Source organism: Diadema setosum, chromosome 6 (genome assembly GCF_964275005.1).
Source record: "Diadema setosum chromosome 6, eeDiaSeto1, whole genome shotgun sequence".
In the NCBI taxonomy this organism is placed as follows: Eukaryota; Metazoa; Echinodermata; class Echinoidea; order Diadematoida; family Diadematidae; genus Diadema; species Diadema setosum.
The window spans coordinates 22,478,758-22,505,257 of record NC_092690.1 but is presented as its reverse complement, the minus strand read 5'-3'; the positions used below and the strand labels follow the sequence as shown (position 1 = coordinate 22,505,257).

The 26,500-nt window shown below is 37.2% G+C and overlaps 1 protein-coding gene across 1 annotated transcript in view; it reads left to right on the top strand.

Annotated features, from left to right (window-relative positions):
• LOC140229644 (uncharacterized) overlaps window positions 1–26,500 on the top strand; it is a 39,935-nt gene that overhangs the window by 1,288 nt on the left and 12,147 nt on the right. Inside the window, exons 2-4 of the mRNA XM_072309887.1 lie at window positions 8,482–9,108; window positions 12,162–12,281; window positions 23,353–23,530. Of these exons, the coding sequence (XP_072165988.1) occupies window positions 8,482–9,108; window positions 12,162–12,281; window positions 23,353–23,530 (925 nt within the window). The remainder of the gene's footprint in view (window positions 1–8,481; window positions 9,109–12,161; window positions 12,282–23,352; window positions 23,531–26,500) is intronic.

The following is a 26,500-nucleotide window of genomic DNA, read 5'->3' as shown; positions in this document are numbered from 1 at the left end:
GGAAAAAGAAAATCAGTCTTAGCAAAAGGGAAAAAAGAAAATCAGTCCTAGCAAAAGGGAAAACAAGAAAATCAGTGCTAGCAAAATGTCATGACTTCAGCGAAAATACATTTCAATCGCTGCTCTGATTCATGCTGTTTATGACAATACCGGAACCGGTTACAGCTCGTTATTCCGAAGGTTCGTTATTCTGAAGGCTCTTCAGTCCGAAGATTCCTTATTCCGAATCTTCGTTTTTCCGAATTTCATTTTCGGATGAACAAATCTTCGGAATAGCGAACCTTCGGAATAACGCCACAAATGTTCGGATTAACGAACCCTTTTTCATTTTCGGATTAACGAACCTCTAGGTATAGGGAATTTGCGTGTTTCGGATTAACGAACCTTCGGAATATCGAACCTTCGGAATAACGAACAGCACCCACCGGAACCAGCCAGCCCTGACAAGGGGCCTTGATGAGTTCGTCATGGTCGTTCATGGTTACGTAAAACTGCATGTGTATGAAACTTGCGGCAGAGTTATACAAATTTTGCGGTGTTTTCCTCTCAAAGTACAAGGTTTTTTGTTCTTTTATTATCTATGCCACTTCAGCCCACTCAAACAATAGCTAAAACAAAAATTTACAAAAAAATACATACATATTATACTAGAGTGTCGGTTATAAATCATCAAAGTTTTGCACAAACGTTTTATTTGAAGAAGACTACATGATTATACTGCTTTTGAAGATGTATAAATGGGTTATACTGGGTACAGAGTTTCAGAATTTATATGTGATTGGGATGAGGAACAAGAATGTTTTCAAAATGTATAACAATCGTAATGAACAAAGATGATGTCACATTCCGTCTGCTGGTTATTTTCCCATTGCATAATAAATTGTCACTTCCCCATTACACCTATACTGTTAATGCAGGTTTATATTTTAGGCAATCTCGTCTTTTGTTATGGCTGATCTCTCGAATACACCCTTTCATTCCGTACCAAATGATGATTCTTTTGAATTGTGTAGGCTCACAATATCCGAATCCGACCCAGTTGATGAGGCACCAATTACTCAAGCAACTCCTTATGACAACTTAGTTGCCGATAATCTTAATTCAGCGGTAAATGAACTGCCTTATGATTTTATTAATGATTTGGATTTGAATATGTCATGTAATAACAGTAAATCAATGTAAAGATGTGTATTTTAGTTTCTCTAAAGACACATTTTCTTTGTTGCATTTAAACATAAGAAGTTTGAATAAGCATTTTGATGAGTTCAAGTTTTTATTAGAATCCGATGCTAGCCAATCACTTTCTGTCATTGGACTTAGCGAAACCTGGTTGACTTCCACTACGGAAGATTCCTTTGCAATTGACGGATACAATATGTATGTCAGTAATAGATCGGACAGAAGTGGAGGCGGTGTGGCATTTTACGTATCAAGTATTTACAAATGTATTGTTCACAACGACATTTCTACAATGGATAACACTGTTGAATCTCTTTTCGTAGAAAAATAAATCCCAGGATGTAGGAATGTGTTATTTGGCATAGTATACAAACCTCCAAATTCAAATATTTTAGATTTTTTGACTTATCTTTCAGACCTGATAAAAAACCCAGTTTTTCGAAATAAGGATTGCTTTTTTTCTTGGTGATTATGATATTGATTTGCTTAAATCTGGAAATGATCATATCCCCAACTAGTTTCTCGAAACACTTTTGTCTTCATCCTTTCTGCCACTCATTTCCAAACCGACTCGCATCACGGATCACTCTGCTACTTTAATTGATAATTTGTTTTGTAATATCATACCCCTTCCCGAATCTTTTATAGTTCTTTCAGATGTGACCGACCATTTTCCAATCATGACCCACTTTACCTTGAAAACTTTAGACAATGACGCAAAACCTTCATCTCCTTTATTCAAACGTAAAATTTCATGTGAAAAATTAGCTAGTTTTGATGCTGCTCTTGATAATGCTGATTGGTCACGAGTGTATGAAAGTGATGATGTTAATGAGTCTTTTGATAATTCTATTGAAATGTTTAATCTTCTTTTGGATGTTATTATTCCAAAGCAAAAAAAAAGTAAAATAGATTGTAAAAAGACAACTAGGTTACCATGGATTTTTAAATCAGTTCTCCGTTCAATAAAAAGGAAAAATCGATTGTATTATAAATATAAAATGGAAAAAACTGAACGAACAAAGAAAAATAGACATCGTATAAAAACACATTAATCAGGATTTACGTTTGGAAAAGAAAAAGTATTATTCTCAGCAGCTGTTGAGATACAAGTCTGATATTAAGAATACCTGGAAAGTTTTAAAACAGGCTATGAATATTCCGAATAAAAAAGCAGAAATTGGTGAAATAAAGTGGGATGATGAAATAATTGATGACCCTGTTGATATTGCAAATATTTTTAATTCTTATTTTTCAAAAATAGGTGAAACGCTTGCTCATGGTATTCCGGCTAAAAAAAACAGAATTTCACTGAATTTTTAGGCCAGAATAACCCAAATTCTATTTTTTTTTAACTCCAACAAATAGATATGAGATTATCGACATTGTATCCTCTTTAACAAACAAACGAAGTTCCGGTTATGATGATATAGATAATTGTATCCTTAAAGGTGTCATATCCTCAGTTGCAGATCCCTTGGCCCACATTTTTAATCTGTCAATTTCCAATGGTATTTTTCCTGATAAAATGATATTGGCTAAAGTAACTCCAATATTTAAGAAAGGTAATAATCTGGATGTCAGCAATTATCGTCCAATGTCTGTATTATCTTCATTGTCGAAAGTTTTAGAAAAATAATAGACACCAGAAATATTAACTTAAAATTATTAAAATTATGTGCACAAAATATTCACAAATTGCCAGTTTGGTTTTCGAGAGAGACACAGTACCATCAACGCAGTTCTTCATTTTATTGATAAAGTTGTTAATGCAACCGACAACCATTCTCATTTAATTAGTATATTCTTGGACTTCTCCAAGGCCTTCGATACAATTAATCATAACATTTTTGCTCCATAAGTTATCGCACTATGGAATACGCTGGAAGGCCTTGGAGTGGTTCAGGAGTTATTTAGCTAACAGAAAACAGTTTGTTTCAATTAAAGATAATCATTCAGTTATAAGAGATGTTACGTGTGGCGTTCCACAGGGAAGTCTTTTAGGGCCGTTGTTATCCATAGTTTATATCAATGATTTTCCTCTGTTTCAGAGCTACTTTCTTTTATGCACTTTGCTGATGAGACCAGTGTTTTTCTTGCCCATAACGATATCGATGTTCTTGTTCAACAAGTAAATACGGAATTGAAAAAAAGTGACCAACTGGGTCAGAGCTAACAAGTTATCTTTGAATGTTCAAAAAACAAAATATATGCTTTTTAGCAATACTGTTGATTCTTTGAACTCAGAAATAGTTCTGAATGATTGTAATTTAGAAAGTGTGTCATATTTTAAATTTCTTGGTAGTTTGGTAGATAATAAACTTTCTTGGAAAATGCATATTGATCATATCTGCAAAATTATTTCTCGTAATATAGGTGTTATGAATAGACTGAAATCTTATATTCCCGAAAAGACCTTACTAGTGTTATACTCCTCTTTGATACTCCCCTACCTTAATTATGGAATTTTAGCTTGGGGCAATACTCATCAGACACCACTGAATAGAGTGTTATTATTGCAAAAGAAAGCCCTCCGTATCATTTCTAATTCTCCTACACGTTCACATACAAATGCACTGTTTGGCTGTTATAGGCTATTAAAATCAACGAATCATTTTTTATTTAACTTAGGTCAATTTATGCATATGTATGATAACAATTTACTCCCACCTATCTTTGGTTCTATGTTTCAAAAACAATCAATCATTCCATAATTACCCCACCCGACGTTCTGACGAGTTTCATTTACCACTTCTTCGAACGATTTTAGCAAAGAATACACTTATTTACACTGGACCAAATTATTGGAATTCCCTGAGTCATGATTTAAAATCTGCTCCATCTATATACTCATTTAAAAGGAGATTAAAGTCTTTTCTTTTACAATCTTATGACGACTCCCAGAAACAGATTAGTTTATAGGCTTACTTTGTTACTCATCCGCAATATCTGCATTGCAGTTCTCTTTATTATTGTAACTATTGCTTAAGGCTTGATTATAAGATTTTCTTTAACCTATACTTCGCAGTTGAAGGGTTTGTTCTATATTCTTTCTTCTTCTTCTTTTTCTTCTCTTTCTTCCTCAAACCTTCGAGGATCGTTGTCTGTGTTGCATATTCCTGTCTATTCTGTTACCTCTTTATCATGCTATAGTCCTGTTTCCTCTTGTGTCGTCTAGTCATTTTGTTTCTTTTTTTTTTTTCTCCTACAAATAGTCTTGTTGCTGTCCCAGTCCTGTTTCATGTTCATTACTCTGCTGTTGCATTAATAACTGTTTGTTCGTCTGTCTCTTAGTGGGCTGCCAAACTTTTTTGTGACGAACTTTTTGTGCCGATTTGTTGTTGTTTTCAATTCAATTTTTGCATCGGGCTTTTAGTACAAGAGGGGCCCACACTCTACAAGCTCTGTCTTTTTAGTGGGTCCCTCCGTTTCTTCACATAGTGCATAATTATATTGAAAACTATTTCACTTTTGTTATCTTAGCAACTATTGCAATGTGTCGCTACTGTTAGTTTTTTTTTTCTATTATTGTTGTCTTCTCTGTACAATTGTATGCATTGTTTTTGTCACTTAAGAAAGTGATATTTATGTTTGTGTATTGTGGAAAAAATGAATAAATATGAACTTGAACTTGAACTTGAACTTGAACTTGCAGCCTCATATAAGAATGTATGATTTGGTGCAAGAAAAAGCAGAAGAAAAGAAAGCATGCATAAATTCCACACAAGTCATATTGCAGTTGTTAAGCAAATTGCATTGTATTGGTATTTTTTTTAATGATAGTATTACTGGAATATGTGAGCCTCCGATGTCATCATCCTTCTTTAGTGTATTATGATTTGGGTTTTTGAGAGAAACCTGCTCAAAGACCACAAAATTCCAGAAATCTATAATGGGCACAATGGAGTGGAATAATGAAAGCAAGAGGATATAAGCGCTTGCTTTCATTAATTCCTTGCCCGCCTTAGACTACTTAACATAACAATGTCAGAATTTCGGAGCTTGGGTATTTGTTCCTCGTTCATCGTGTCACTGCCGCCAACCAGGGACAGCCTTGCGGTAGTGTCACTGTCCGGAAAGCAGTAGATGACAAGTTCGGCTCCCTTTGTTCCTTTTTTCCAACATCCATGTTTGTTATGCCTCCACCACGAAGTGGTGCCGGAGGCATTATGTTTTCGGGTTGTCCGTCCGTCCGTCCGTCCTTCCGTCCGTCCGTAATGAATTTTGTGGACAAGGTAACCATCGACACCTGTTGAGGTATCCTAATGAAACTTGGCATGTATGTGTATTAGGGGGTGAAGTTGTGCCTATCAACTTTTGGGTGCACATTCTCAAGGTCAAAGGTCAAAAGGTCAAGGTCAAATACATAAAATTTCACTATCTCCACCATATCTCTTGAATGCCTGAAGATATTTTCTTGAAACTTAGTGTATACATGTATTACCCAATTAAGATTCTCTGGTGAAAGTTTGGGTCATGAGGTCAAAGGTCAAATGTCAAAGGTCAAGTAAAAATATTAAAACTTCTTTTTTTTTTCTCCGTACCCTTGAAAATTGTTCAAGGTATCTTCATGGAACATAGTATATACATGTACTGACTGGAAGTGATTATCTAGAGAATGTAGGGTTCATGGGGTCAAAGGTCAGGGGTCAAAGGTCAAGTGCAAGACTTCAAAATGTTACTATTACCCTCATATTTATGCAATGCCAGCAGGGTTATTTTTTTACACTTGGTGTATGCGTGTGTATCCTAATAGAAATTCTCTGGAAAGTTTTTTTTTCTCTTTTTGCCTCAAAGGTCACAAGGTCAAAGATCAAGTGAAAGTGCTGAACTAACTTTTTCCTCCATATCTCAGAAGTGGCTCAAGTTACCTTGAAACTTAGTACATATTATGCATGTTCTACCTGAAAGTAATTATCTTATGAATTTTAGGGTCAAGGGCCAGATGAAAATGGTAACAATTTACTATTCAATTCAGAAATTGCACTTTTTCTCCACACCTGTACCTTGAAAATTACTCAATGCCTAAATGTATGAATGGGTCAAAGTCAAGTTAAAGTCCTTAAATCTCTAGATACATGCTCTCCTATTCATCCAATTAAACCTACGTCAAGGAAGGTGAACATTCAACACATTTGTGACAAACTTGTCATTCCAATATTTTGCCAATTTTGTGAAAATGTAATCACACAGTGTCCACATGTACTATCTAGACCTATTGGGAAAATCATGCATTATGGCGGAGGCATACCAGTCGCCAAAGCGACATTTCTAGTTGAATTATAGATCAGCAGTTGCCATCTTACAAATTTCATTTGTAGAGGGAGACAATATTGAAGAAGAAAATGTATACCTCAAAATGAAGGCAATTGACTTGACTTGATTTGTAGAGGGATACAATATTGAAGAAAATGTACACCTCAACATGAAAGCAATTGAATTGACTTAAGCGCAGAGTCCGGGGTGTCCCTTCACTCCCCTACAAGTTACCCTCCTCCATTCATTCCTTTCTGGGGCATGGCATTCACCCTCCTGTAATGGTAATCTCAGTCACACAGCCCATGAGTTTGACACTAAGCAAACAAGGCCCCCGAGACCGACAGCTTAAGCCCCGTGTTGTGATGTCGAACCCAGGGACTGTTTTAACCTAGTACCGAACTTTGGGCCTTATTTCGTAAGCGTCGAACTCATGGGCTGTATGACTCATGGGCGGGATGACGCATGGACTTTTTTATTTCAAATGTAGAACTCCTTGGCTGTATGACTCGTGGTTTCGATCTCGTCATGTGACCAAGTTTTCATATGCTTGGAATGGGAGACAATGGTGCGACATCCGGACGACGTGACCAAACCTTTCATGCGTCGTTCGGAGACTTTCTAATCTTATATATCGTATTTGGAATGTTGAGTCTCTGCCTTTTCTCGTCGTCATTAACAGGGTCCGGTGTCCGGTGACAGGGTCAGGTGTACTCCCAAAATGAATGGTTCAGGGGCATCTCATTACCTCGCGTTGACGTGCGTCGGCTTGTTGTCAGGTTCATGACTCTGTCTGCCCTATAGATGGTGATGGGAAGAATGAGGGCTCTGGATATTCTCACTTTAAGTGACCTTGAGATGCCACGATTGGTCCATACAGTATTCGTAAGCCTGTCAAATGCCCAAGCTGCATGTTTTGTGTACTTTTTAACGTCGGCCTCAACAGATGGGACATTGCCTCCTAAGTAGAAGAAGTGTTGTACTTTGAGAATAATTAATCGTGATGTCTCGACTGTGCTCAGTCATCATTTTGTATATTATTGGGTTGATCGTCATTCTCCATTTGCTCCATGACTTCTGCAGGTCATTGGCAGAGATCTGTTGAGAGATCCATTGAGAGTAGGCATCCTTCTTTAACTCCAGTTACTACTCGGAACCAGTTGGAGATCTTTCCATTTATCACCACAGCACACTCTGTCTGTTTATACATAGTCACGATCTGGTTTCCTACTACTTGATCCCCTCACCTCCCTGATCCACTCCAGTGTAAACGGAGTTCCTTCCAGAGTCAGTTGGAGCCAAATGCAACCTTCAAGTCAACAAAGTTCCAGTATAGATTTTATGCTCCTTTCGTTAGCCTTCTGGAAGATCAAGCAAACGACAAACTCAGCATCTAATCCATACGGCTTGGTCAGGTAGTTATCCATGGTTTCCCTCACCCCATTCTTAAACTTTTTGTAGAAAACATTCCCAGGAAAAGAGAGTAGGGTGATGGCTGTAGAGTTGTCAAGATCCACTTGTTTTCCTCCTTGTACACTGTTTCGATGAAACCTTTGCTCCAGTTCTCAATAGTAGACTTCTTTCAGACCACACTATATTCATGAACTTTAGTAGCAGTTTTTCTCATTGGTTCTCCAGGAGCTTTTAGCGTTTCTGCAAACATTTTGCCTAAGCCACAGGCCTTGTTGTTTTTAAGGGTTGCATTGCCTTTTCCACCTTTTGAATCAGCAGGGAATGGATCTGTAATTGTTGCAAAATACTGTCATCCCTTGGAAATCCTATGAAAAGTGTGTAAATTATTTTTAATGTGTATAAAAGACCAACTGCATTGATGTCCATTCTTTCTCACAGGCAGCTTATTGCTAAACGGAAACGATAGTGCAGCCAGGAATGGTTGAATAAGGAAGTTATACCTATGATAATTGATTGTGGAGTCGATGATTATGACACTTGTTTTGGTTAGCCTCATTACCAATGTCGTTGTAACTTGTAACAAGACATTTTGCATTGTCTGTGTCATGTTTACTTCTTGCTTCTACCTCGAAGGTTCTTGAGACTTGATAGAGAAGTCGGAGGAACGTCTCATGGCAAGCAGCACGAAGAAGCCCAAGAATTGTCCAGAGGGCTGAAGCAAGACGAGCCATACTCTCACAAGCACGTGCAAGGCGGAGCTGGTGACGCAGGAGGATCGCCTCTCGAGCCAGTGCTACGTTCCCATGACGGAGAACGGGAATCCAAGGCACGCGGGCAGGAAGACGTCGAAGGGAAGGATACGGTCGCGAGGCGGGAAACCGTTGCAGACGGGAGGGAAGATCCTAATGTCATTGCCGACGAAGAACTTCGAGAAAAAGCCTTAGTCCCACAACGTAAAATTGCAGAAGTTCCACCGCAGAAAGAGACTGCGGAAGCCGAGCCTCGGAACGTGGATCCTGCCCGAAAGGCGCCCTCGTCGACGATACTGAAGAAAAAACAGGTACGGCTGATTCGGAAAACCATCCGGAACGGGAAGGTGATCAAACAAGAGCAGATCGGTGTGAAGACCGTGATCGTCGACGACAAAGGAAATCCCGTCGAAAATCAGCGCGCCGCCTACGATGAAATATGGTACAGCGACATACTCAAGGGGAACTATCGAGCCATGTCAGTGCACGTAGCCAACGTCACAAGCAAAGGGTGAGTTCTCGCCGCAGTATCCTCAAATTTACGCAAAGAATCACTACAGGAAACGTTTTATAGGGAGTTTTCACAAGAACTTACCTGTTCGACGATTTCAACTCCATTTTATTTTGTTGGTGAGGTGAAACGCTAATGTAATGATGCGTCCGTTGCGCCACATTTAAAAATCAAGAGGGCAGAGTTTGGGAAACAGTGCAAAAAGTTCATATTTGAACTGATAATATTTGTTGCCATACGGAAGCATCTCGATATTACGATTTAACAAGTGAAGGTAATGCATTTCAAGTACAAGTGTGCCTGAAACTTCATTCAGCAAATAGGAAAAATGGGGAGATCACGTTAGCCCTTCACTGCACCTATAGGCGTAGTATAGCAGAGACCCTGGGGTCTCTGCTACATGAATATCACAAGTTTACCTTCTATGCATTCTTGTAAATTAATACCTAGCGAAAAACATAGCAAACTTGTGGCACCATTGAAGTGGGGATGACATGGTGTCAACTTTATCCTGACAAATTTATAGAAAATTTTGGCTTGCGTTTTCAAAATGTGAAACCCCCTTTATGGAACAAACACAGTGTTACCATACTGTGTTCACATAGTTAACTATGTGTAAAATGTGTCAACATACAGCTGAGTACAAACTATGTGGTTCACCACATACAACACACATAGTCACACACAGTTACCACAGGTTGCCACATAATGGTCATAGTCACAGTGTGTCACATGCTGTAGTAGATATGTGGGCATGGTGTGTTCATAGAGTTGTCATCGTATGAGTGGTTTATCTCCTAGTATACTAGTCACAGAGTAGTATACAGTTATCACGGCTACCACATGATATCCACAGTGTGCTACATATTTCAGTCTGTCGGGAAGATGTGTTCACGTAAGTGCACAGTGTGTATTTAAGATTATGTGACGTTCACCACATGCTAATCTCATAGAAATTACAGTTACCACAGCTCGCCATATAATGACCACAGTGTGCCACAAACTGTAATGTGTGAACTTTGTGTTTCCACAGAGTTGCCACAGTGTGGAATTCTAGTCTACGTGGTTCCTCACCGAAAGCCACATAGTTATCACAGCTACCACAGCTTGCCACACAAAAACTACATTTGTGTCACAATATGTGAGAATTAAAACAGTATGTGAGAATATTGTGTCCGCCGAATTTTAACAGTGTGAAATTATAGATTATGTGGTTTCTCACCTAAAAGTCACCAGTTACTCGTCACCACAACTTACCACAAAATAACCACTGAAATTTTCACATGTTGCAGCATGTTGGAATGTAGTGTTGCAGATTTGTCACAGTTAAGTAGACCGACCCAAAAGTGAATGGGGAGGGGGTACGTCATATAAAAAGAAGAAATAATTAAAACTATTGTATGGATGGGGAAAAAACATTCATTCACAATTTACATGGGACATGGGATGTTCATGTGGTATTTTGGGACACGACACATATCACAGGACAATACCGCACAGCAGTACCACACAGGAGTACCATACGTCAAAACCACATAGTGTATCGCACAGCAGTACCACAAAGCAATACCACCAGGCAAAACCGCACAAAATACAATAGAAAGTAGGGCCTACTAGAGAAAAATACCATAGGATATTCTTGTGGGTTTTTTTTGACATGATATACCACATGACTATCACAGGACAATGCCACACAGCAGTACCACAAAGTAGTACCAACTGGAATAAAAAAACAAAGCAAAACAAAATGAAACGCATATTCCAGAATCTGATTAATAGGTGAGTTGCTATCTATGCTTTTAATTATGACAATTGATTTAAGCAATACTTAACCTGTCCTATACTCCTACAGTAGGTACAGCATGTGATACTTCAAGTGGTATTTCTGTGGCATTTCTGTGGTATTCCTGTGGTACAGATTTTTGCATATCTCATGAATATTCATAAAAAGCAACCTAAATTTTACAGAATTCATAAAAAATACTTCTAAATTCGAAGTATTTATGATAGGCTTTCTTTGAACTATTGTTATGTTATACCCAATGTCATGAATTTTGTTATGACAAGGTAATTTCATATCTTAATAACAGTGTTATCTAGTCAGTAACCGTGTCTTCATGCATTACAAATAAATAACCTATATATACACATATATGTATTGATACACCCGATGACTATGTGGTGACTACCACAGTATGATGGACTTTGTAGTGACTACCACAGTGTTGTAGACTATGTGGTGAATACCATATTGTGGACTATGTGGTGAAAACCATAGTGTGGTGGACTATGTTGTGAATACCATAGTGTGGTGGATTATGTGGTGACTACCACAGTGTAATGGACTGTGTGGTACACAGTGTGTGAGACTGTTGTTTGATTCACAGTGTGGATGAAACTTGTAGAGAAACAAATTTCAAAGTTCCGGAATGTAAGAGCGAGTTTTGTCGAGCCTCATACATGTCATATATTGTTCATTACATAAAAAAAACGTCTGAGGGTAGTCCTGCTTGCATGGGCACCTCCATCAGGAGCGCGTTCTACATCAACATGGTGTAATAGATATGACATTTTGTAACTTCAGGTGATGGATCATTCGTGTCAATGCCAGTACTTATCCGCCGTAGCTTCAACCATTCCTCTTTGCTACTAAAATACACTGCTTCCAAATTCTTTGCTGAGGAAAACCACTTCGATGACAAGGCTTATTTGTGACGCGTGTTTTGTTACATAAGATACTTACGAAAATCTCCTTTATGCTGCGATATCGTTACCTGAAATCTTTCTCTTTTTGCCATGTTTTGAATGAACGTCCTTATATCGGATTTGATTCTACAAGTCATAACGGTACGTATCATTATAAATGAAGGTCAAATATTAGAATAAGATTATTGATACCGCGTAATGTCACTCTATTTTAAAGTTACAGTCAGACTATAGATATTAAAATGAGACGTTAAAGGTGATAGCATTTTTTATATATATTTATTTGTGTGTGTTTTTATGTCCGTGTCTCTTTGTGAGTCCATGTAATCCCAAATGTTATGATACAGACCGTATTTGACGGAGGAGCTTTGGAAGTTCGATGACCCGGACTCGGAAAGGCTCTTTCTGTACAGCAAACTGCTACAGCACAACTGGCACGTCAACAGGACAAATCTAGAACTCATCAGGTTGGTGGAATGCAATCTACACTCAGCCAAAAAAAATAAGAGAGAGAAAGAAAGAAAATACACACTTTTTAAGTTCAATTCTCTGATAGATTATTTGGCTAAAAGTAATGTTTTATGTACCACGATAAATGTAATATAATTCGCTTTCAACCTAGTAGGTAAATAAAAAAGGGAAGCTTTACTCATGAGTGAACACATTTGTTATTCTTTTCCAACGCAACAATTCAAAAATTGCAAATATGAACAAGTTGTTATTCAAGCGTATATGTGCTCTTCCTTGTTCAATGACAAAAAAAGACAAATTCAAAACAATGAAAATGTCAAACTATGATATCTTTTATGTCTCTGTGACCTTCCAAAGATAAAGAAAGGCAAAAAAGTAATGGATAAAAATGAAGAATCTTCTGTCGATTCTATTGCAAAGAGACATAAGAAAAGAAGCAATGGTAACAAAGATGGTAGAGATTTGAAATGTTTTTCCAAATTAAGAAAATTTAAAACAATTTTTGGTTCCTGAATTTGTCTCATGCATTCTTCATTTCCTTAACTAAAAATGAAATGAAGAAATTCTGCCCATTTTATCATATTTGCGGCTAATTACTCAGGAGATTCATGTATGTTCCCCTTTAGTTTCCCCACTTTGTTTTTTTGTGTTTTTTTTTTTTGAGAATATAAAGAGAAATAAGGGAACGGAAACGTATTTCTGCTATTTCATTCATGTCTTTCATTGCGTTAAATTGGTATTTTGTTATCATTGCTATCTTGAAGGACATTTGCAAATACATTTAAATATGTTAATTTCTGCAATTTTTTGGGGTTTTTTTTCTGCCTAGGAGGGACAAAAACGAATGTGTTCACTTATGCGCAAAGATTCCTTTTGTACGAACCTACCCATTGAAACCCAATGAAACATCCTTTAACATGACAACATGACTTTTATCAAACTTTTCTATCAAAAAAGAATGAACAGGAAAAAGTGTTTACTTTCTCCTTCTTCTTCTTCTCCTTCTTCTTCTTCTGTTTGTGTTCGCTTGTGTGTGTTTTTATGTTGCTTTGCTTTCTTTCGTTCAACTCAACACATTATTCACGTATAAAAGGTATGTGCATACAGTAACCAACTTTGCTAAGTTAGCATAATAAGCCAGTTCGGAGGTAGATTACGGGCACATTGGTGTGAATGACCTTTCATCTTCTTCTTTTTTCTCAGTCAATTGAGGGCATTTCCATTCGTTTTCAAAGCGACATAATGCACAAGCTTTACGTAACAATTTATGGGATTGATCAATCCTGTTCAAACAAAGAATGAATTTACTTGCGTAGACGAGATGGCCAGAATGATCGGTCAATAAACACGCGAAAAAGTTCCCATTTCATTATTTTGCATTGTATGTATCAACAATCTCTTTGTATTGATGTTGCCAAATATCACTCTAGTTGTCAGGTGGATGTGCTGACAAGCAGCATTTATAAGGATTACATGAATAGTCATTACATCACACATGCTTATCCCAGTGATTTTGAAAACCAACATGTCTGTTGATACGAATAACCTCTTTTCTGCTCATGCGCAAAGTGGCACGCCAAAGTGGCTTATTATCCTCTTTGGTGCAATTTTTAACGTTTCAGCATGTTTGCATTATGCGTGGCATAATTTGTCTGTTTTGAGCGCAAACGTAGCATAATTGTTACGAAAAGGAATCGCTATACGTTTATGTACTGTGGTACCTTTTGAGGGTTTTTTTTTTTGTTTGTTTGTTTGTTAGTTGATTTGTGGATGCAGCAAAATAAGGACCACAATTGGGATCACAGAATTTGCGGATTTTTTACTGTATCTTGTTATATATATCATATCATATTATATTATATTATATTATATTATATTATATTATATTATATTATATATAGCTTGTCAGCTGAATGGACGCCACATGTGAGGACGTTTGTATTTCAATTCATAGCAAAAAAAATATGAACACCGGTGTTTTGTTTTGTTTTGTTTTGTTTTTGTTTTGTTTTTTTTGCTTTGTTTCGTTTGTTGTTTTTTTTTTGCTCTGTTTTTTGTTTTTGTTTCTTTGCTTGTCAGCCGATTGTACACCGCAGTTGGTCGATATGATGTGATGGCAACTTAGCATAAAGTTCGGTCGCGTCATGCACATTCCAATTCCTCGGCCCACTCTGCTAACTACTTGCTGGTGCGGCTGTTTGGAATTTAAAGGGGGTGTGTTGCAGATTGATCTTTGATCTTTTCTGCTCGATGACATGTTCATGCTCAAATTCTACACACAGAGACGACTTACAGTTCTTAGTTTTGATTTCTCCGTCTCCTTCGTCTTCTGAGGTTCAGGTTCATGCTTGAAGATTTACCCACTGTGAATGTGTGTGTGTATGTGTGTACGTGTGTGTGTGTGTGTGTCTGTGTCTCTGTCTGTGTCTGGGTCTGTGTCTGTGTCTGTGCAGCCATGTGTGTATGCTCCACTAGTCAAATTTCACAAAATCGTGTACAGTCCGTTCCCTATCCGGACATGATCGGGACCGTCTGGCGCACATCCGGATAAGGGATTTGGCCAGATATGGGGGACTCAATGTTTGTTGTATGCAGCTGCGTACCCAATGGTAGCTGCACATGCACACTATACAAGTGCATGTATATTAACCTATTGAAGGGAGCGTACACTGAAACTCTTTCTTTGCTATCAGCGCAAAAATTATGGGAGGTTTTTTTTTTTTTTAACCAAAATTAAATCAATTTGCTGGGAATAATATGTTGTTCATATGGGTATGTAGGAATTTTGATTGTGTTTTAAATCCCCTCCAGTAATTATTAGGTTGGGGAATAAAATCAAGCCGAGATAGCATCCGAATGATAGAGAGATCCGGATAAAGGGAGACCGGATAGGAGAGATCGCACTGTTTTTACGACGTAATATAGTGCGAATGAAAGTAAAAATGAAAGTCAGCCGGGTCTGCTGGTAGGTGGTTTCAGTCTCTGGCATTTCTGGGTAAGGATGAACCATAGGCCTACACCTGATTGGTGCATGATGGTGTTCATGCCCCCCTGTAGTACAAGATGTTGACTTCTCAAGGCAGCCCTGCCGGTCAATGTCCACCAGATCATAGCGGTTGAGATACTGCATTACAAGACAGCTTTGTAAACGTCTGCTAGCAAGTAATGACCATAGTAATACAGTCATGTATGTATAAACGGTAACAATGCTGTGATGTTTGAACATGCCAATCACGTAACGTACACTTCGTCGCTGTACCATCTCAGGCTTTTGCTCACATTTTTCTCGGTATGTGGTTCCCATACTGTTTCAGCATACTCCATAACTGGTCGAATGTACATAGGTGAAATAGAAGGCCTCCTCGATATTCTGATTTCAGTGCTGGAAGTTACGTCGAAGAAAGGCAAGAAGAGAGTTTGCCTATATTTGACTGTGGGATCAATATGTATTCAGCTTAAATTCAGCTGAAATTCCTGTCAAGATAGACCCCAGATGATTTGCTGAGTTAACTTCTTCAAGGTGGTGGCCATGGATGTTAACCCGATCCATGCGGGAACCTGGTAGCTTGTGTATTTAAAAATCTATGGGCCTTCAGGATTCAGTATGGAATGGGTTAATTGTAATGACCTGTATGACTGGGTTCCTTCTGTGTACAGTTACACGCAGGACCTGACACTTGGAAGAGTGAATTCCACTTGGAAGAGTGAATTCCATCTTCCACCTGGTTTCCTCAGTCTTAAAGTCTGCTTAGATCGTAAAAAAAAAAAAAAAATCGTATGAAACTAAAGTAGAAAAAAAAGTGTTGTCATAAAAGTTAAACTGTACAGCGAAAAAAAAATGTCAAAATATGCTTTTTTTTGCACAAAGTACCACAGATAAATCAATATATGGGACCACACATTGATTATATGACTCTCAATTATGCAAATATTTCTGCAGTGAAAAGAGATAAATACCTGCTTTTGTTTTTTTGTAGGGGTTTTTTGTATTAGTGTCCTAAGATATTGTACAAAAATTAGGTTAAAAATTTGGAAAACGATAAAGGAAGGTTCAAAATATATCATAATTTTCATATTTTTTACGACAATTGTGGTATGTTTCAATACGGAAATTTTGTCTTTGGCATAGAATATGAAAATGATATTTGAAATATAATGAAGGGAAATTTTGTCACCTCAAATTTTCAATCTATCCTCTTCAAAATGAAGTATGACATGACATAAACACTAAGAACATAACATTTATAAATAATTCCCAAAATAATGTTTGTTCCCCTCAACTTGGTAATGTGGTGGAAATTCAGCAATTTCCTACACATTTCCGTCTCAAAAAGGGTGCACGTTTACTAGCTGTAATTTGTTGTGTTTGTACATACTTCAGTGCCAGAAGTGAGGAAGAAATCATTCAGCATAATCGTGTTGCCATGGAACCAGCATTGATTGCAGTCCAGATGTTCAGAAAAAGCATACGGTCGCACAGTTTGCAGCTGTCCTGTTTACAACAGGCTCATTAAAGGGATGGTACAGTACCCGGTATTACTGTATTGGTGGAGATGAGAATTGGGCTTTTAACTTTTTGGGAGATACCGAGAGAACACTTATGAAATAGTACAGAGTATACCATTTTAAGAGGAATTCAAAGTTTATTTGATGAAAATCGGGTTTGGAATGACTGAAAAATCCAAAAACAAAGTAAAATGATCGTAATAAAGTGTGGGTCACTTTATTGGATATCTCGGCCATTTCAAAACCAATTTTCATCAAATAAACATTGAATTCCTCATGGAATTACATGCTCTTTCATATTTCATAAGAGATTTTTCATTATCTCCCCCAAAAATGTTAGAAACCTGAAATTGAGTCTCAACCAAAACTATACGATCCCCTTAACTACGACAGATTACTGTGATGATTATACTTCAATTTCTGTAATCAACGTTACCAATGTCGGATCGATCGCTGAAAACGCGCATAAATTATTGTATAGGACCATGTGCAACAGTCTTTGTGTGGACCGTATAGCTACTATAATTTACTGAACGTTTAACTACTGAATCTAACCTTAGAACAGTTTTAACCAAGGTAAATGAGCAGTGCTACTCTTTTTTTTTTAAGATGATGTGGATGATAACTATGACCTTCTTTTTGGGTATTTATTTCAAGAAAAGTGTGAAGATTTTTTTCTTTCCAGAAAAAAAAAATATCAATGTCCTAAGAACAGGAATAAAAACCATGGCTAACAAAAAATCTATTATTTTTTTCATAACAATTACTGTTCTGTGAGAAAAGAAAAATCTTGTATATCCAACCTTTTTATTTTAGATATACGTGTCGTAAATATATTGCCATGGATATACGACGAGCTAAAAGAGAATAGTAATAGGAAATATGAAATACAGTCATTCATTCTTTTCATCTTAGAAATGAAAATATTACCTCCAGTCAAGAAATTGTAAAAACATTCGATTATTATTTTATCAACATTGTTCATAAATTACAAGATCTAAATAATGATATCGATGAGAATTAGTAGTTTCAAGATTACATAAAAATGCTAAATAATTACACTGTGTTTTTATAGCCGATAACAAAGCATGAAAAAATAACCGTAGTTGATAATATAAAAGACAATATTATCTCTGGCACTGATGATATTAATATCAAGGTGGTAACTTTTGTAGTTTCATTGATAGGCATATGTGTTCTTTTATGTATATTTTTCAACGATTGTCTTCGTATTTAAGGAAATTGTTACTTGCCTTGACAAAATAAAAACTGCACGAATTATATACATACGCGCAAATTAGAGAAGTAACTGATGTATACAATAATTGTCCGATATCAGTATAGACTTGATTTTATAAAAAATCAGACAAGAGTGCTAGTAGGAGATTAATACTTTTTTTTAAAGACAAACATGGCATAAATATCAATTTGCATCAGAAATATTCAACAGAAACAACAGTATTACGTACAACTTATCAATAAGATAAATCGAGTGTTAGATGATAAAGAATATGCGTTATCTGATTTCTTTATTTGTTTAACCCGATCATTTGATGTTATAAGATTGTTACAAAAGTAGCATTGTTATGGTATAACAGGCACTAATTGAAATTAGTGAAAAGTTATGTCTCAGGTGGTCAACAACTATTAAATCTTAAGGAAATAAAGTGCGAAATACTATGAGGGTCTTTTCTAGGGTCTCCCCGGTTTTATTTGAGATTTAGAGTATTGAACACACGATTTAGATTTTGTATTTTGTAAAGGCACAGATCCTAACATATTCGTTCATGATATGAATGTTCAACTTAATAGTATAAATAATTATATGTACATCACCTAAAGATGCCAGTCACGTTCGAATATTGGTCAATTCCGACATGGTTAAAGGTCGAAATGTCCATGAAAATTCTCTTATAAGCGTCATATTATATTGTGAGCTCTCATGGGGTAATATTCCACAACTTTGAGCCATGACCAAACACCTCCCACCATAGATAAATCACCATAAGATGACGGTCAATTCGAATATTGGTTAAGTCGGACAGGTCAAAGGTCAACAGGTAACTGACCTTTCGTTGAAAAACACTATAATCACAGATTCCGATATGTGAGGCTTGTAGCAAAGCTAAATGTGCACTATGTTGACCGTGATAGAAACAAAAACCGACTTTTCTAAGTGTTATCATTTCTGCTGTGCCACCTTTGTCATCTGTCATCTGAAATTGTTAAGGTTTCAGTACTGTATGTTTGTTTGTCCGTCTGTCTTTCTGTTTGTGTACAAAAAAAAAATGAAAACTCGTGTTTCAAATTGTAAGTATCTGGATGTGCAAATAATTGATCAATATTTAGAGTGGTCAAATCAAATCGATTCATGGCATAAAAAATTGCAAACCCTTTTATATTTGTTAAAATGAATTCGACCTTATATAACAGAGCAAATGGCATTGATTTTTTTTTTAATAAAACGATTACTCAAAGTAGGATTGATTACTGTAGCATAATTTGGGGAAACGCGGGGAGAATACGTGTTGCTAAAATTCAGAAATTATTAAATAGGGCACTAAGAGTCTCTATGAATGTAAAGTGGAGATTTTCAAGTGAAGTATTATTTGATTTGATAGAGACAAATTTATAGTTAAAGATAGATACATTTATTGAAAGAAGTGATCCAGTTACTGTATGTAATGTATAGAATTGTAAATAGGACCATGCCACAAATTATATGTAATTTATTTCCATTTAAGCACACTACTTATATACTGAGAAAAGGAATATGATGAAACTAGATGTACCACACCCGAGAACTAATTTCAAGAAACGTAGTGTAACATATCGAGACGCTAAACTATGAAATGATTTATCAGATGATGTAAATCAAAGTGTATCCCTTTTAACTAAGATAGATAAATTATATACGTAGTAATTGTTTGCATTGAACTGTAATATTGTGCATTAATCGTTTTCTTTTGTTTTTTTTTACTATCTTAATTCCCATTTTCTTTATGTAATATGCATGATTTTGTATGTTTGCTTTTGTGTTTGTTTGTTTTTTGTTTGTTGTTATTTTTTGCTTAGTTTTGGTGAGGGTTTTTTTTTTACATTCCTCTACTATGTATAAGATGTTGTATTTTGTAATTGTATGGTTTTTACTTCACTTTCACCAAAGTTGAAGGATGTGTTCATAATGAGGTAAGAAAGAAACAATTAAATATTGAGGTCATGAGGTCGAAGATCAGTGGTCATGTATAGGGGCATAAAGGACATGAAATAAGAGCTTAATTATCATCTATATATATAGGACGTTTTAGCGGCGCATTAAAAACGCGCATTGTAGTGCGCTCAATTTTTACCGTTCAATATTATACAAATGATGCACAGGATAGAGTGCGTTAGTGGAGGCGTATAGTGCACTCGAGGGTATTTACAATTGTGAAACATGCACGAGGCGAAGCCGAGTGCATGTTGCACTACATTGTAAATACCCGAGAGTGAGCTACGCCTCCACTAACGCCACGAAATAATCCTGTGCATCATTTGTTTTATAAAATGGGTCGAAAATTCGAAAACTAACAGCATTTTCCAGCGTTTTTCACGTACCTTTGTGGGTCAAGACGTCCGAAGATGTTCGTCCAAAACATTTACGCACGTCGCACTCGGAAATCCCGCACATACAGTATAAGTATGATGGGGGGGGGGGGGGGTTGGGTTTCCGGACACTTAAGTTCCCGCATGAAAACTTACTTATTTTACATAGAATATGCACCCTTTACCTTAAAGACTTGATATAGACTCCTCATATAGGCCTACTAGACGACATACTCTGAAAACGGCGTGAGAATTAACCTGTTAAATCGTTGGATTTGCCCTTCAAAGTGACTCCATGTACGCGTCCGGTCCCACAACGCTTGGTCTACTGTACTGTACAAAGTGTACGTGTATACGTACGCCAAACGTACACATGTTATGCACAAGGGAAGAAAGGCCGGCCGGCCGGCAGCTGCTAGCCCGAACTAGAAGTTGTTTACAGGATTGACAGCGCGTACTGTATGTATGCATGCAATTCAAAGGAGCCGACGCGCGCACAGACGATCGGCAATAGGATTTAACCACGGTGAATTTAACACGCAGTGCGATGGGACTAGAATAACCAAAGCACACGTGACTCATTTCAGCGCTTCCTATTGGCTACATTCTTGAACCCATTTTATAACAGAGCATATTGAACGAAACGCATAGACCAACGTATTAATTCCCCATAGGCCACCGTTGTTACTTGCCGTTCAAGATCACACCGTATTGTGTCTCGTCTGTTGCGCGAGCGCGCGCTTGCTGAATGCGCAAACTCTTGCTAATAATAATGTCAAATAATAATGATAAATTCTAAAAATAATTTCACATTATTTCATATCTAAGGCTATAAAAATTGATCTTTAATATTGTAACGTAACCGTAAGTATCTTCTAGTTTCTCTCTCTCTCTGAACAGTAGGCAGAATCTTTACTGTATTCTATATAGGCTCTACGGTCACGGCCTTTAAGTTAAAAATCACGCCAATAGATCACGCCACATCATATTCGCTGAATTGATCACACTAAATCACGCGCATCATAACAAGTTCGTGAAGATAAAAGAACTTTATTACCGTTAATTATGACGATCCAGTCGAAACAAGTGGGTGTGAAGCCGACGCCTAGCACCTAACACCTACACACGTAACACTATGGTAACTCGTAGGTGACGATTAGTCTGACAGAGAGAATTCAGACAGCACGTCCGTCCGCGGTAGTGAGCACTCAGCAACTCTCCCCAACTACGCGGACGCGCTCCCAGATAGATATACCCTTAGCATACTAGGAGCGCTAAGCGCGCCCGCCCTTTACACACATACTATAGTTGCCGAGCGCGCCCGCCCTTCCACCACACGTAAGCTACATACAGCATACGCAATCTACTTAACCGTCATTTCATTACAATATACAGATTTTTTCCCTCTATTTGTAAATATGTTTTATACTTCAGTGTAAATATGTTTCATCATACTGTGTAAATAAGTTTCATACTGGATTAAGTGTAAATATGTGTAATAGCGTAAAACTGTTTAGAAAGTGGTAAAAAAATGTGCATCAAAATGTAAATATGTTTCATGTTAATATGTTGAAATTGCGTTCTCCAATACCCGAATATAATCCTTGAAATCAGACGGTCACGAATTCCAAACAACATTTGTTACCTGTATAGGTAATAAACAGTTGACACATTTATTTTGTACATTATGTTTTCGTAGATTGAAATCGCAGAAAATAGATTAGCTACTGATTGGATTATTATTGCTATAGTGAACTTCGCATTGGCAGTAAATTTGCGAAGTTGGACTGTCAGTGAGGGCAAGACATACTCAAGGGAGGAGTTTGTAGACAATAAAAGACAAGTGCAAGATGCCTACAAAAGACCATCCAGTCAATCATCAGGAAGAAAAAGAAGAAGAAGAAAATAAGTCCGCAGAAACTGTGGACTTTTGCTCTATCAAAATGAGCGCATAATATCATGCGTGAGAAATGTGTGAAATAAGCCTTTGATAGCACAATTTTGATTGGGTAAGGAAGAAAACGCAAAATATTAGCCAAATAGGTACGGTACGGGATGCATGTATTGCAGTCTTTTTAAAACGGTCGTGGTTGGTAATCATTAGTTTTATAATTCAGTATCGATCTATCGGCGAATCGGGCCATAGCAGTATTCAGTGATCGTCCCAGCTATACAGGGTGAATCGTAGGCAGCTTGTTGGGAAAATCATACGGTTGTTTGGGTATATTATACGATCTATTACATATCGTTCTACATGCGATTGAAACTGTTACTCGTCTGATCCCTCAGCCAGACAAGTTTCTTCGTACACCCTTTCGATGTCTTGGAAGCAAAGTCCACGTGGTGGAAGATGATTTTTGAGGACTGTGTTATCATGTTATTATTATTGAAGAGAAAACGTATCCATTCAGCATGTTCAGCGACTACAACGTATTCTGTCAATGATAGAACCACTCATTCTCTTTTATATGACACTGTTTGTATTCTCCTGTTTGCAAGAATGTGCACTTTTGTGGGGGTGACGGTGTTTCATATGAAAAAAATTAAGTTGTTTAAATAGAGTAGGTATTGTTTGGAGTTTTATGGGTTATTCTAAATACTTCGTGTGGTGGTGCTGTATTTATTCTGTTGGGAGACACATTGTTGGTGAATGTACATAATGTACTTTTGTGCCGTTACAATCACTGACAATCAGCAATTATAAAGCTTGCCCCTTTTACTTGCAGATATCTTACATACTCAGTTCTGCAACTTTTTCCCATTTTCTAATGTATCACGATATCACCACATTTATGATATAACACCTTATTCTCATAGTCTTGCTGTAACGAAATATGATGAGGAACTGAATATTTTTCATGATTTTTTGGACGTGAAAAGACTTGCATTTTCTAACGTTTATGAGTGCAGATCTGTTCAAATCGATGTATACATTTAATTGCTGTCTATGTACATTGTATATCGATCACCTGACAGGAGAGAGTTGGCAGAAGACGGCGTGGACTCCAGACACACCTTGATAATGACCCGCGAAAACTCGCCAATCGGTTCTCAGTACCAATTCTACGCTAGCACCAGGGTGGGCGTTGGCAAAGACAGTCGGCGCCTGAACTACTACAACGTAACAAAAGAGCTACGTAGATTCATTCCAGAGGTAAGAACGGTCCATGAGTATGTTGCTTTTGGGATGATTATAGGCATTCCTTATTATCTCACACGACAAACACATAACACTTGCATGATGGGATGTAGTGTCTCTATTGTTGTGACAAACGACAAACGATTTCCATGGATATGTTTCCGCTTTCTTTCTGTAAAATACCACCCGACCCCTCCGGGCTAATAGTGATTAATACGCCGGGGAGATGGTGACACGGGGTATACTCCTCAAACAACAACGAACTTAAGACCTTTTAGGAGTAGAATTCGACGATCTGGCGCAATAATCAAAAAGTAATACAATTCATGTTACTGGGAGAAGGGGAATGTCTAAATCGTGGAACCTATCAACCCTGATCAACTCTTGATCCGCACGTGCACCTTTTCATTATGTGCTAGATAAATCTATTGAGGTGAACCGTGTGAGAGCTTTTGCACATTTAGAATTGAAATGAAGCGATCTTATGCACACTTTAGGTGGAATATTTGAACCAAATTTAATGAAAAATAGAAAGATATGTGAACATTCGGGGTAATGTAAGTGGCTAAATCGTGGTGTACGACTTCACTGCCTTTGGCCTACCAATCCCATGGAAATGTACTGAATGGGAAAGGTTGTGAAAGGGGGTATCCCCCCCCCCTCCCACCCGAAAGAGCTCTTGATTTTTGGAACTGGGATTCTGCAATCAGATGCATACATTCGCGAAACATTAGGAAACATTCCCGCTCAAAGAAAAAACAAACAAACAAAACGAACAAAAATGACACTTTGAACTGGTTCATTTAGATTATAAAAAAAAAAAAAAAAATCTTTCCAGAAAGATTACAAAATATAGATAAATAATAACATTAAGTTTTACAAATTATGAGGGACCCCCCCCCCCTCCCCCCCCCCTCCCCCCCCCCCCCTCGTCCCTATGGGATCTCGCCACCTCTGCCCTTTAGAAAAGGTACATTATCCTCGTTGTCTCTTCATTCCGAGGGAATTTCAAAGGCATAATTAAGTTTACTATTTGCAGATGAAACAGAAACCCAGCGATAGTGCTTCATAAAAGTTGCAAAATGTGAGTTAGGGATAGAAACAACCGCTGTAAAAATTTGAATCTGTATAATCGATGTGAATTAATGTTAAAGGGGATGGCTAGTAACTGATCAGTGGAAATCGGTGGGAATGCTAGGGGATGATTGTTCCAATCCTTGTGGGATTCATTTAAGAGTACATTATGTATCTATTGTTGTGTGAAAATTATTTGTTATTGGATGAATCAATCATTGTGGTGTCACGTTTGTACAAAATTTATGAGCTTATGAAAACCATGAAATACTGAAGTGGTGTTCAGCATGCATGTACAGTGCCTGTACAGTGACGGGGCAATCGTTAACGGGCCGTTAACGATGAGACCATTTTGAAGTAAATTCTGCATCAAACGTGATATCTTGAACATTTCTTTTTTAAATCGCTGTTCCCAAAGGTAAAGAGAACCTTCAAGCCGACTATCGCAATGGAGCATGCTCACCGTTTGTGACATTTGCGTTCCCTTTGTTGTGACGTAGAATAGACGCAGACACGAAAGCGTACAGTCTGGAACTGCTGTGGGTTGTACAATAGATCACGTACTATCTTGTACAATAGATGACGTTTTTGTAAGTTGTTTATTTCCCACAGCGCTTTAGTCAATTATATGATCTATAGGCCTATATATAAATATTATGTTTTACAGAAAGGCTAAATAGACCTTGAGCAGAATCAAGTCACTACACAGAGTGATCGTTGGTTACGCATTGTTTTTTTTTTTCTCAAGCTATTGGAGGTTGTTTTTTTTTTTCATCTTGTATCTCATTTGTTTTTGTTAAAGGAAATCTTAAAGATAAATCCACTTTCGATAACGTCTGTATAGAAAAGAGGGTACTGTAATTAAACGCACAGAACTCTGATGTTTAAGTAAATAAAATGATATAAACATATAAAAGATGTGGAACTTGAGTCATATTTTTACCCGGAGTGCAACAACGGTCTCAATGTCTACACCACGTGGATCTTCATTAACTTCATTTTGTAAAATCAAAGAGAAGAACTCGCATCCTTCCCATCAACTTTTCTGTATAGCGTCATAGCTATTGAACCAAAGGGGAACTTGAAAAAGCTCAAAGTAAGTGACGATTTGAGAGATTATACAGTGTTGTTATTAATTTCATTCATTTCATTTATTAGGTTTCAACACAAATCATACAGTGTTGTGTTTACAACATCCATCAATGACAATGTAAAGTTTACTATATACAAGTACAAGACAGGGAAAAAGCCTCGAAGTGACAGAAGTTTGTTGAATTTCCATACATTATTTTGTTGTTGTTTTGCTGCAAAGTATTAAGCATAAACATACTTTTTTTTTTCTAGAAACCAAACTTCCAATGCTGTTTCTTTGATTTTAGTAGTTTATGAAAGTCGAAAAGAGTTTTCCTTTAGCCACGTTCATTTCTAAATTCTTTTTTTCGTCACTTCATCAAGCCTTTGAGTTTATTTTCTCAGCCGCTCACAATTTTTCTGCAAACCTTTCTCTAATTGTAAAATATTGCGGTATATTTCCCAAATCTTCTAGCTCTATTTACTCTTCTTCCAGCTTCTAGGTTGTGAGAAAAATCAACAGATTCAATTCTCTGCAAAGAACAATTATTAGTCTATGCTTCCGTGTGGAACCCTTTACATATACGACAAAGGATTTTTTTTTTTTTTTTACATTTGAAAAGAGTGGTGTACAATTCATGTGTACCGTGAAGATGACATTCCTTTTTATTCTCCTTCCCGTTTTCACTCTGGCGACATTCATGTTCTGTACAATACTATACAATAACATCGCCATTTACCGATAGGATGAGTTTCTCGTTGGCGGAGTTCATTAACTCCGAGATGAAAAGGTGTTATGGCAAACGTGATGCACGAATGAAAGAGATTCCTATAGACTTA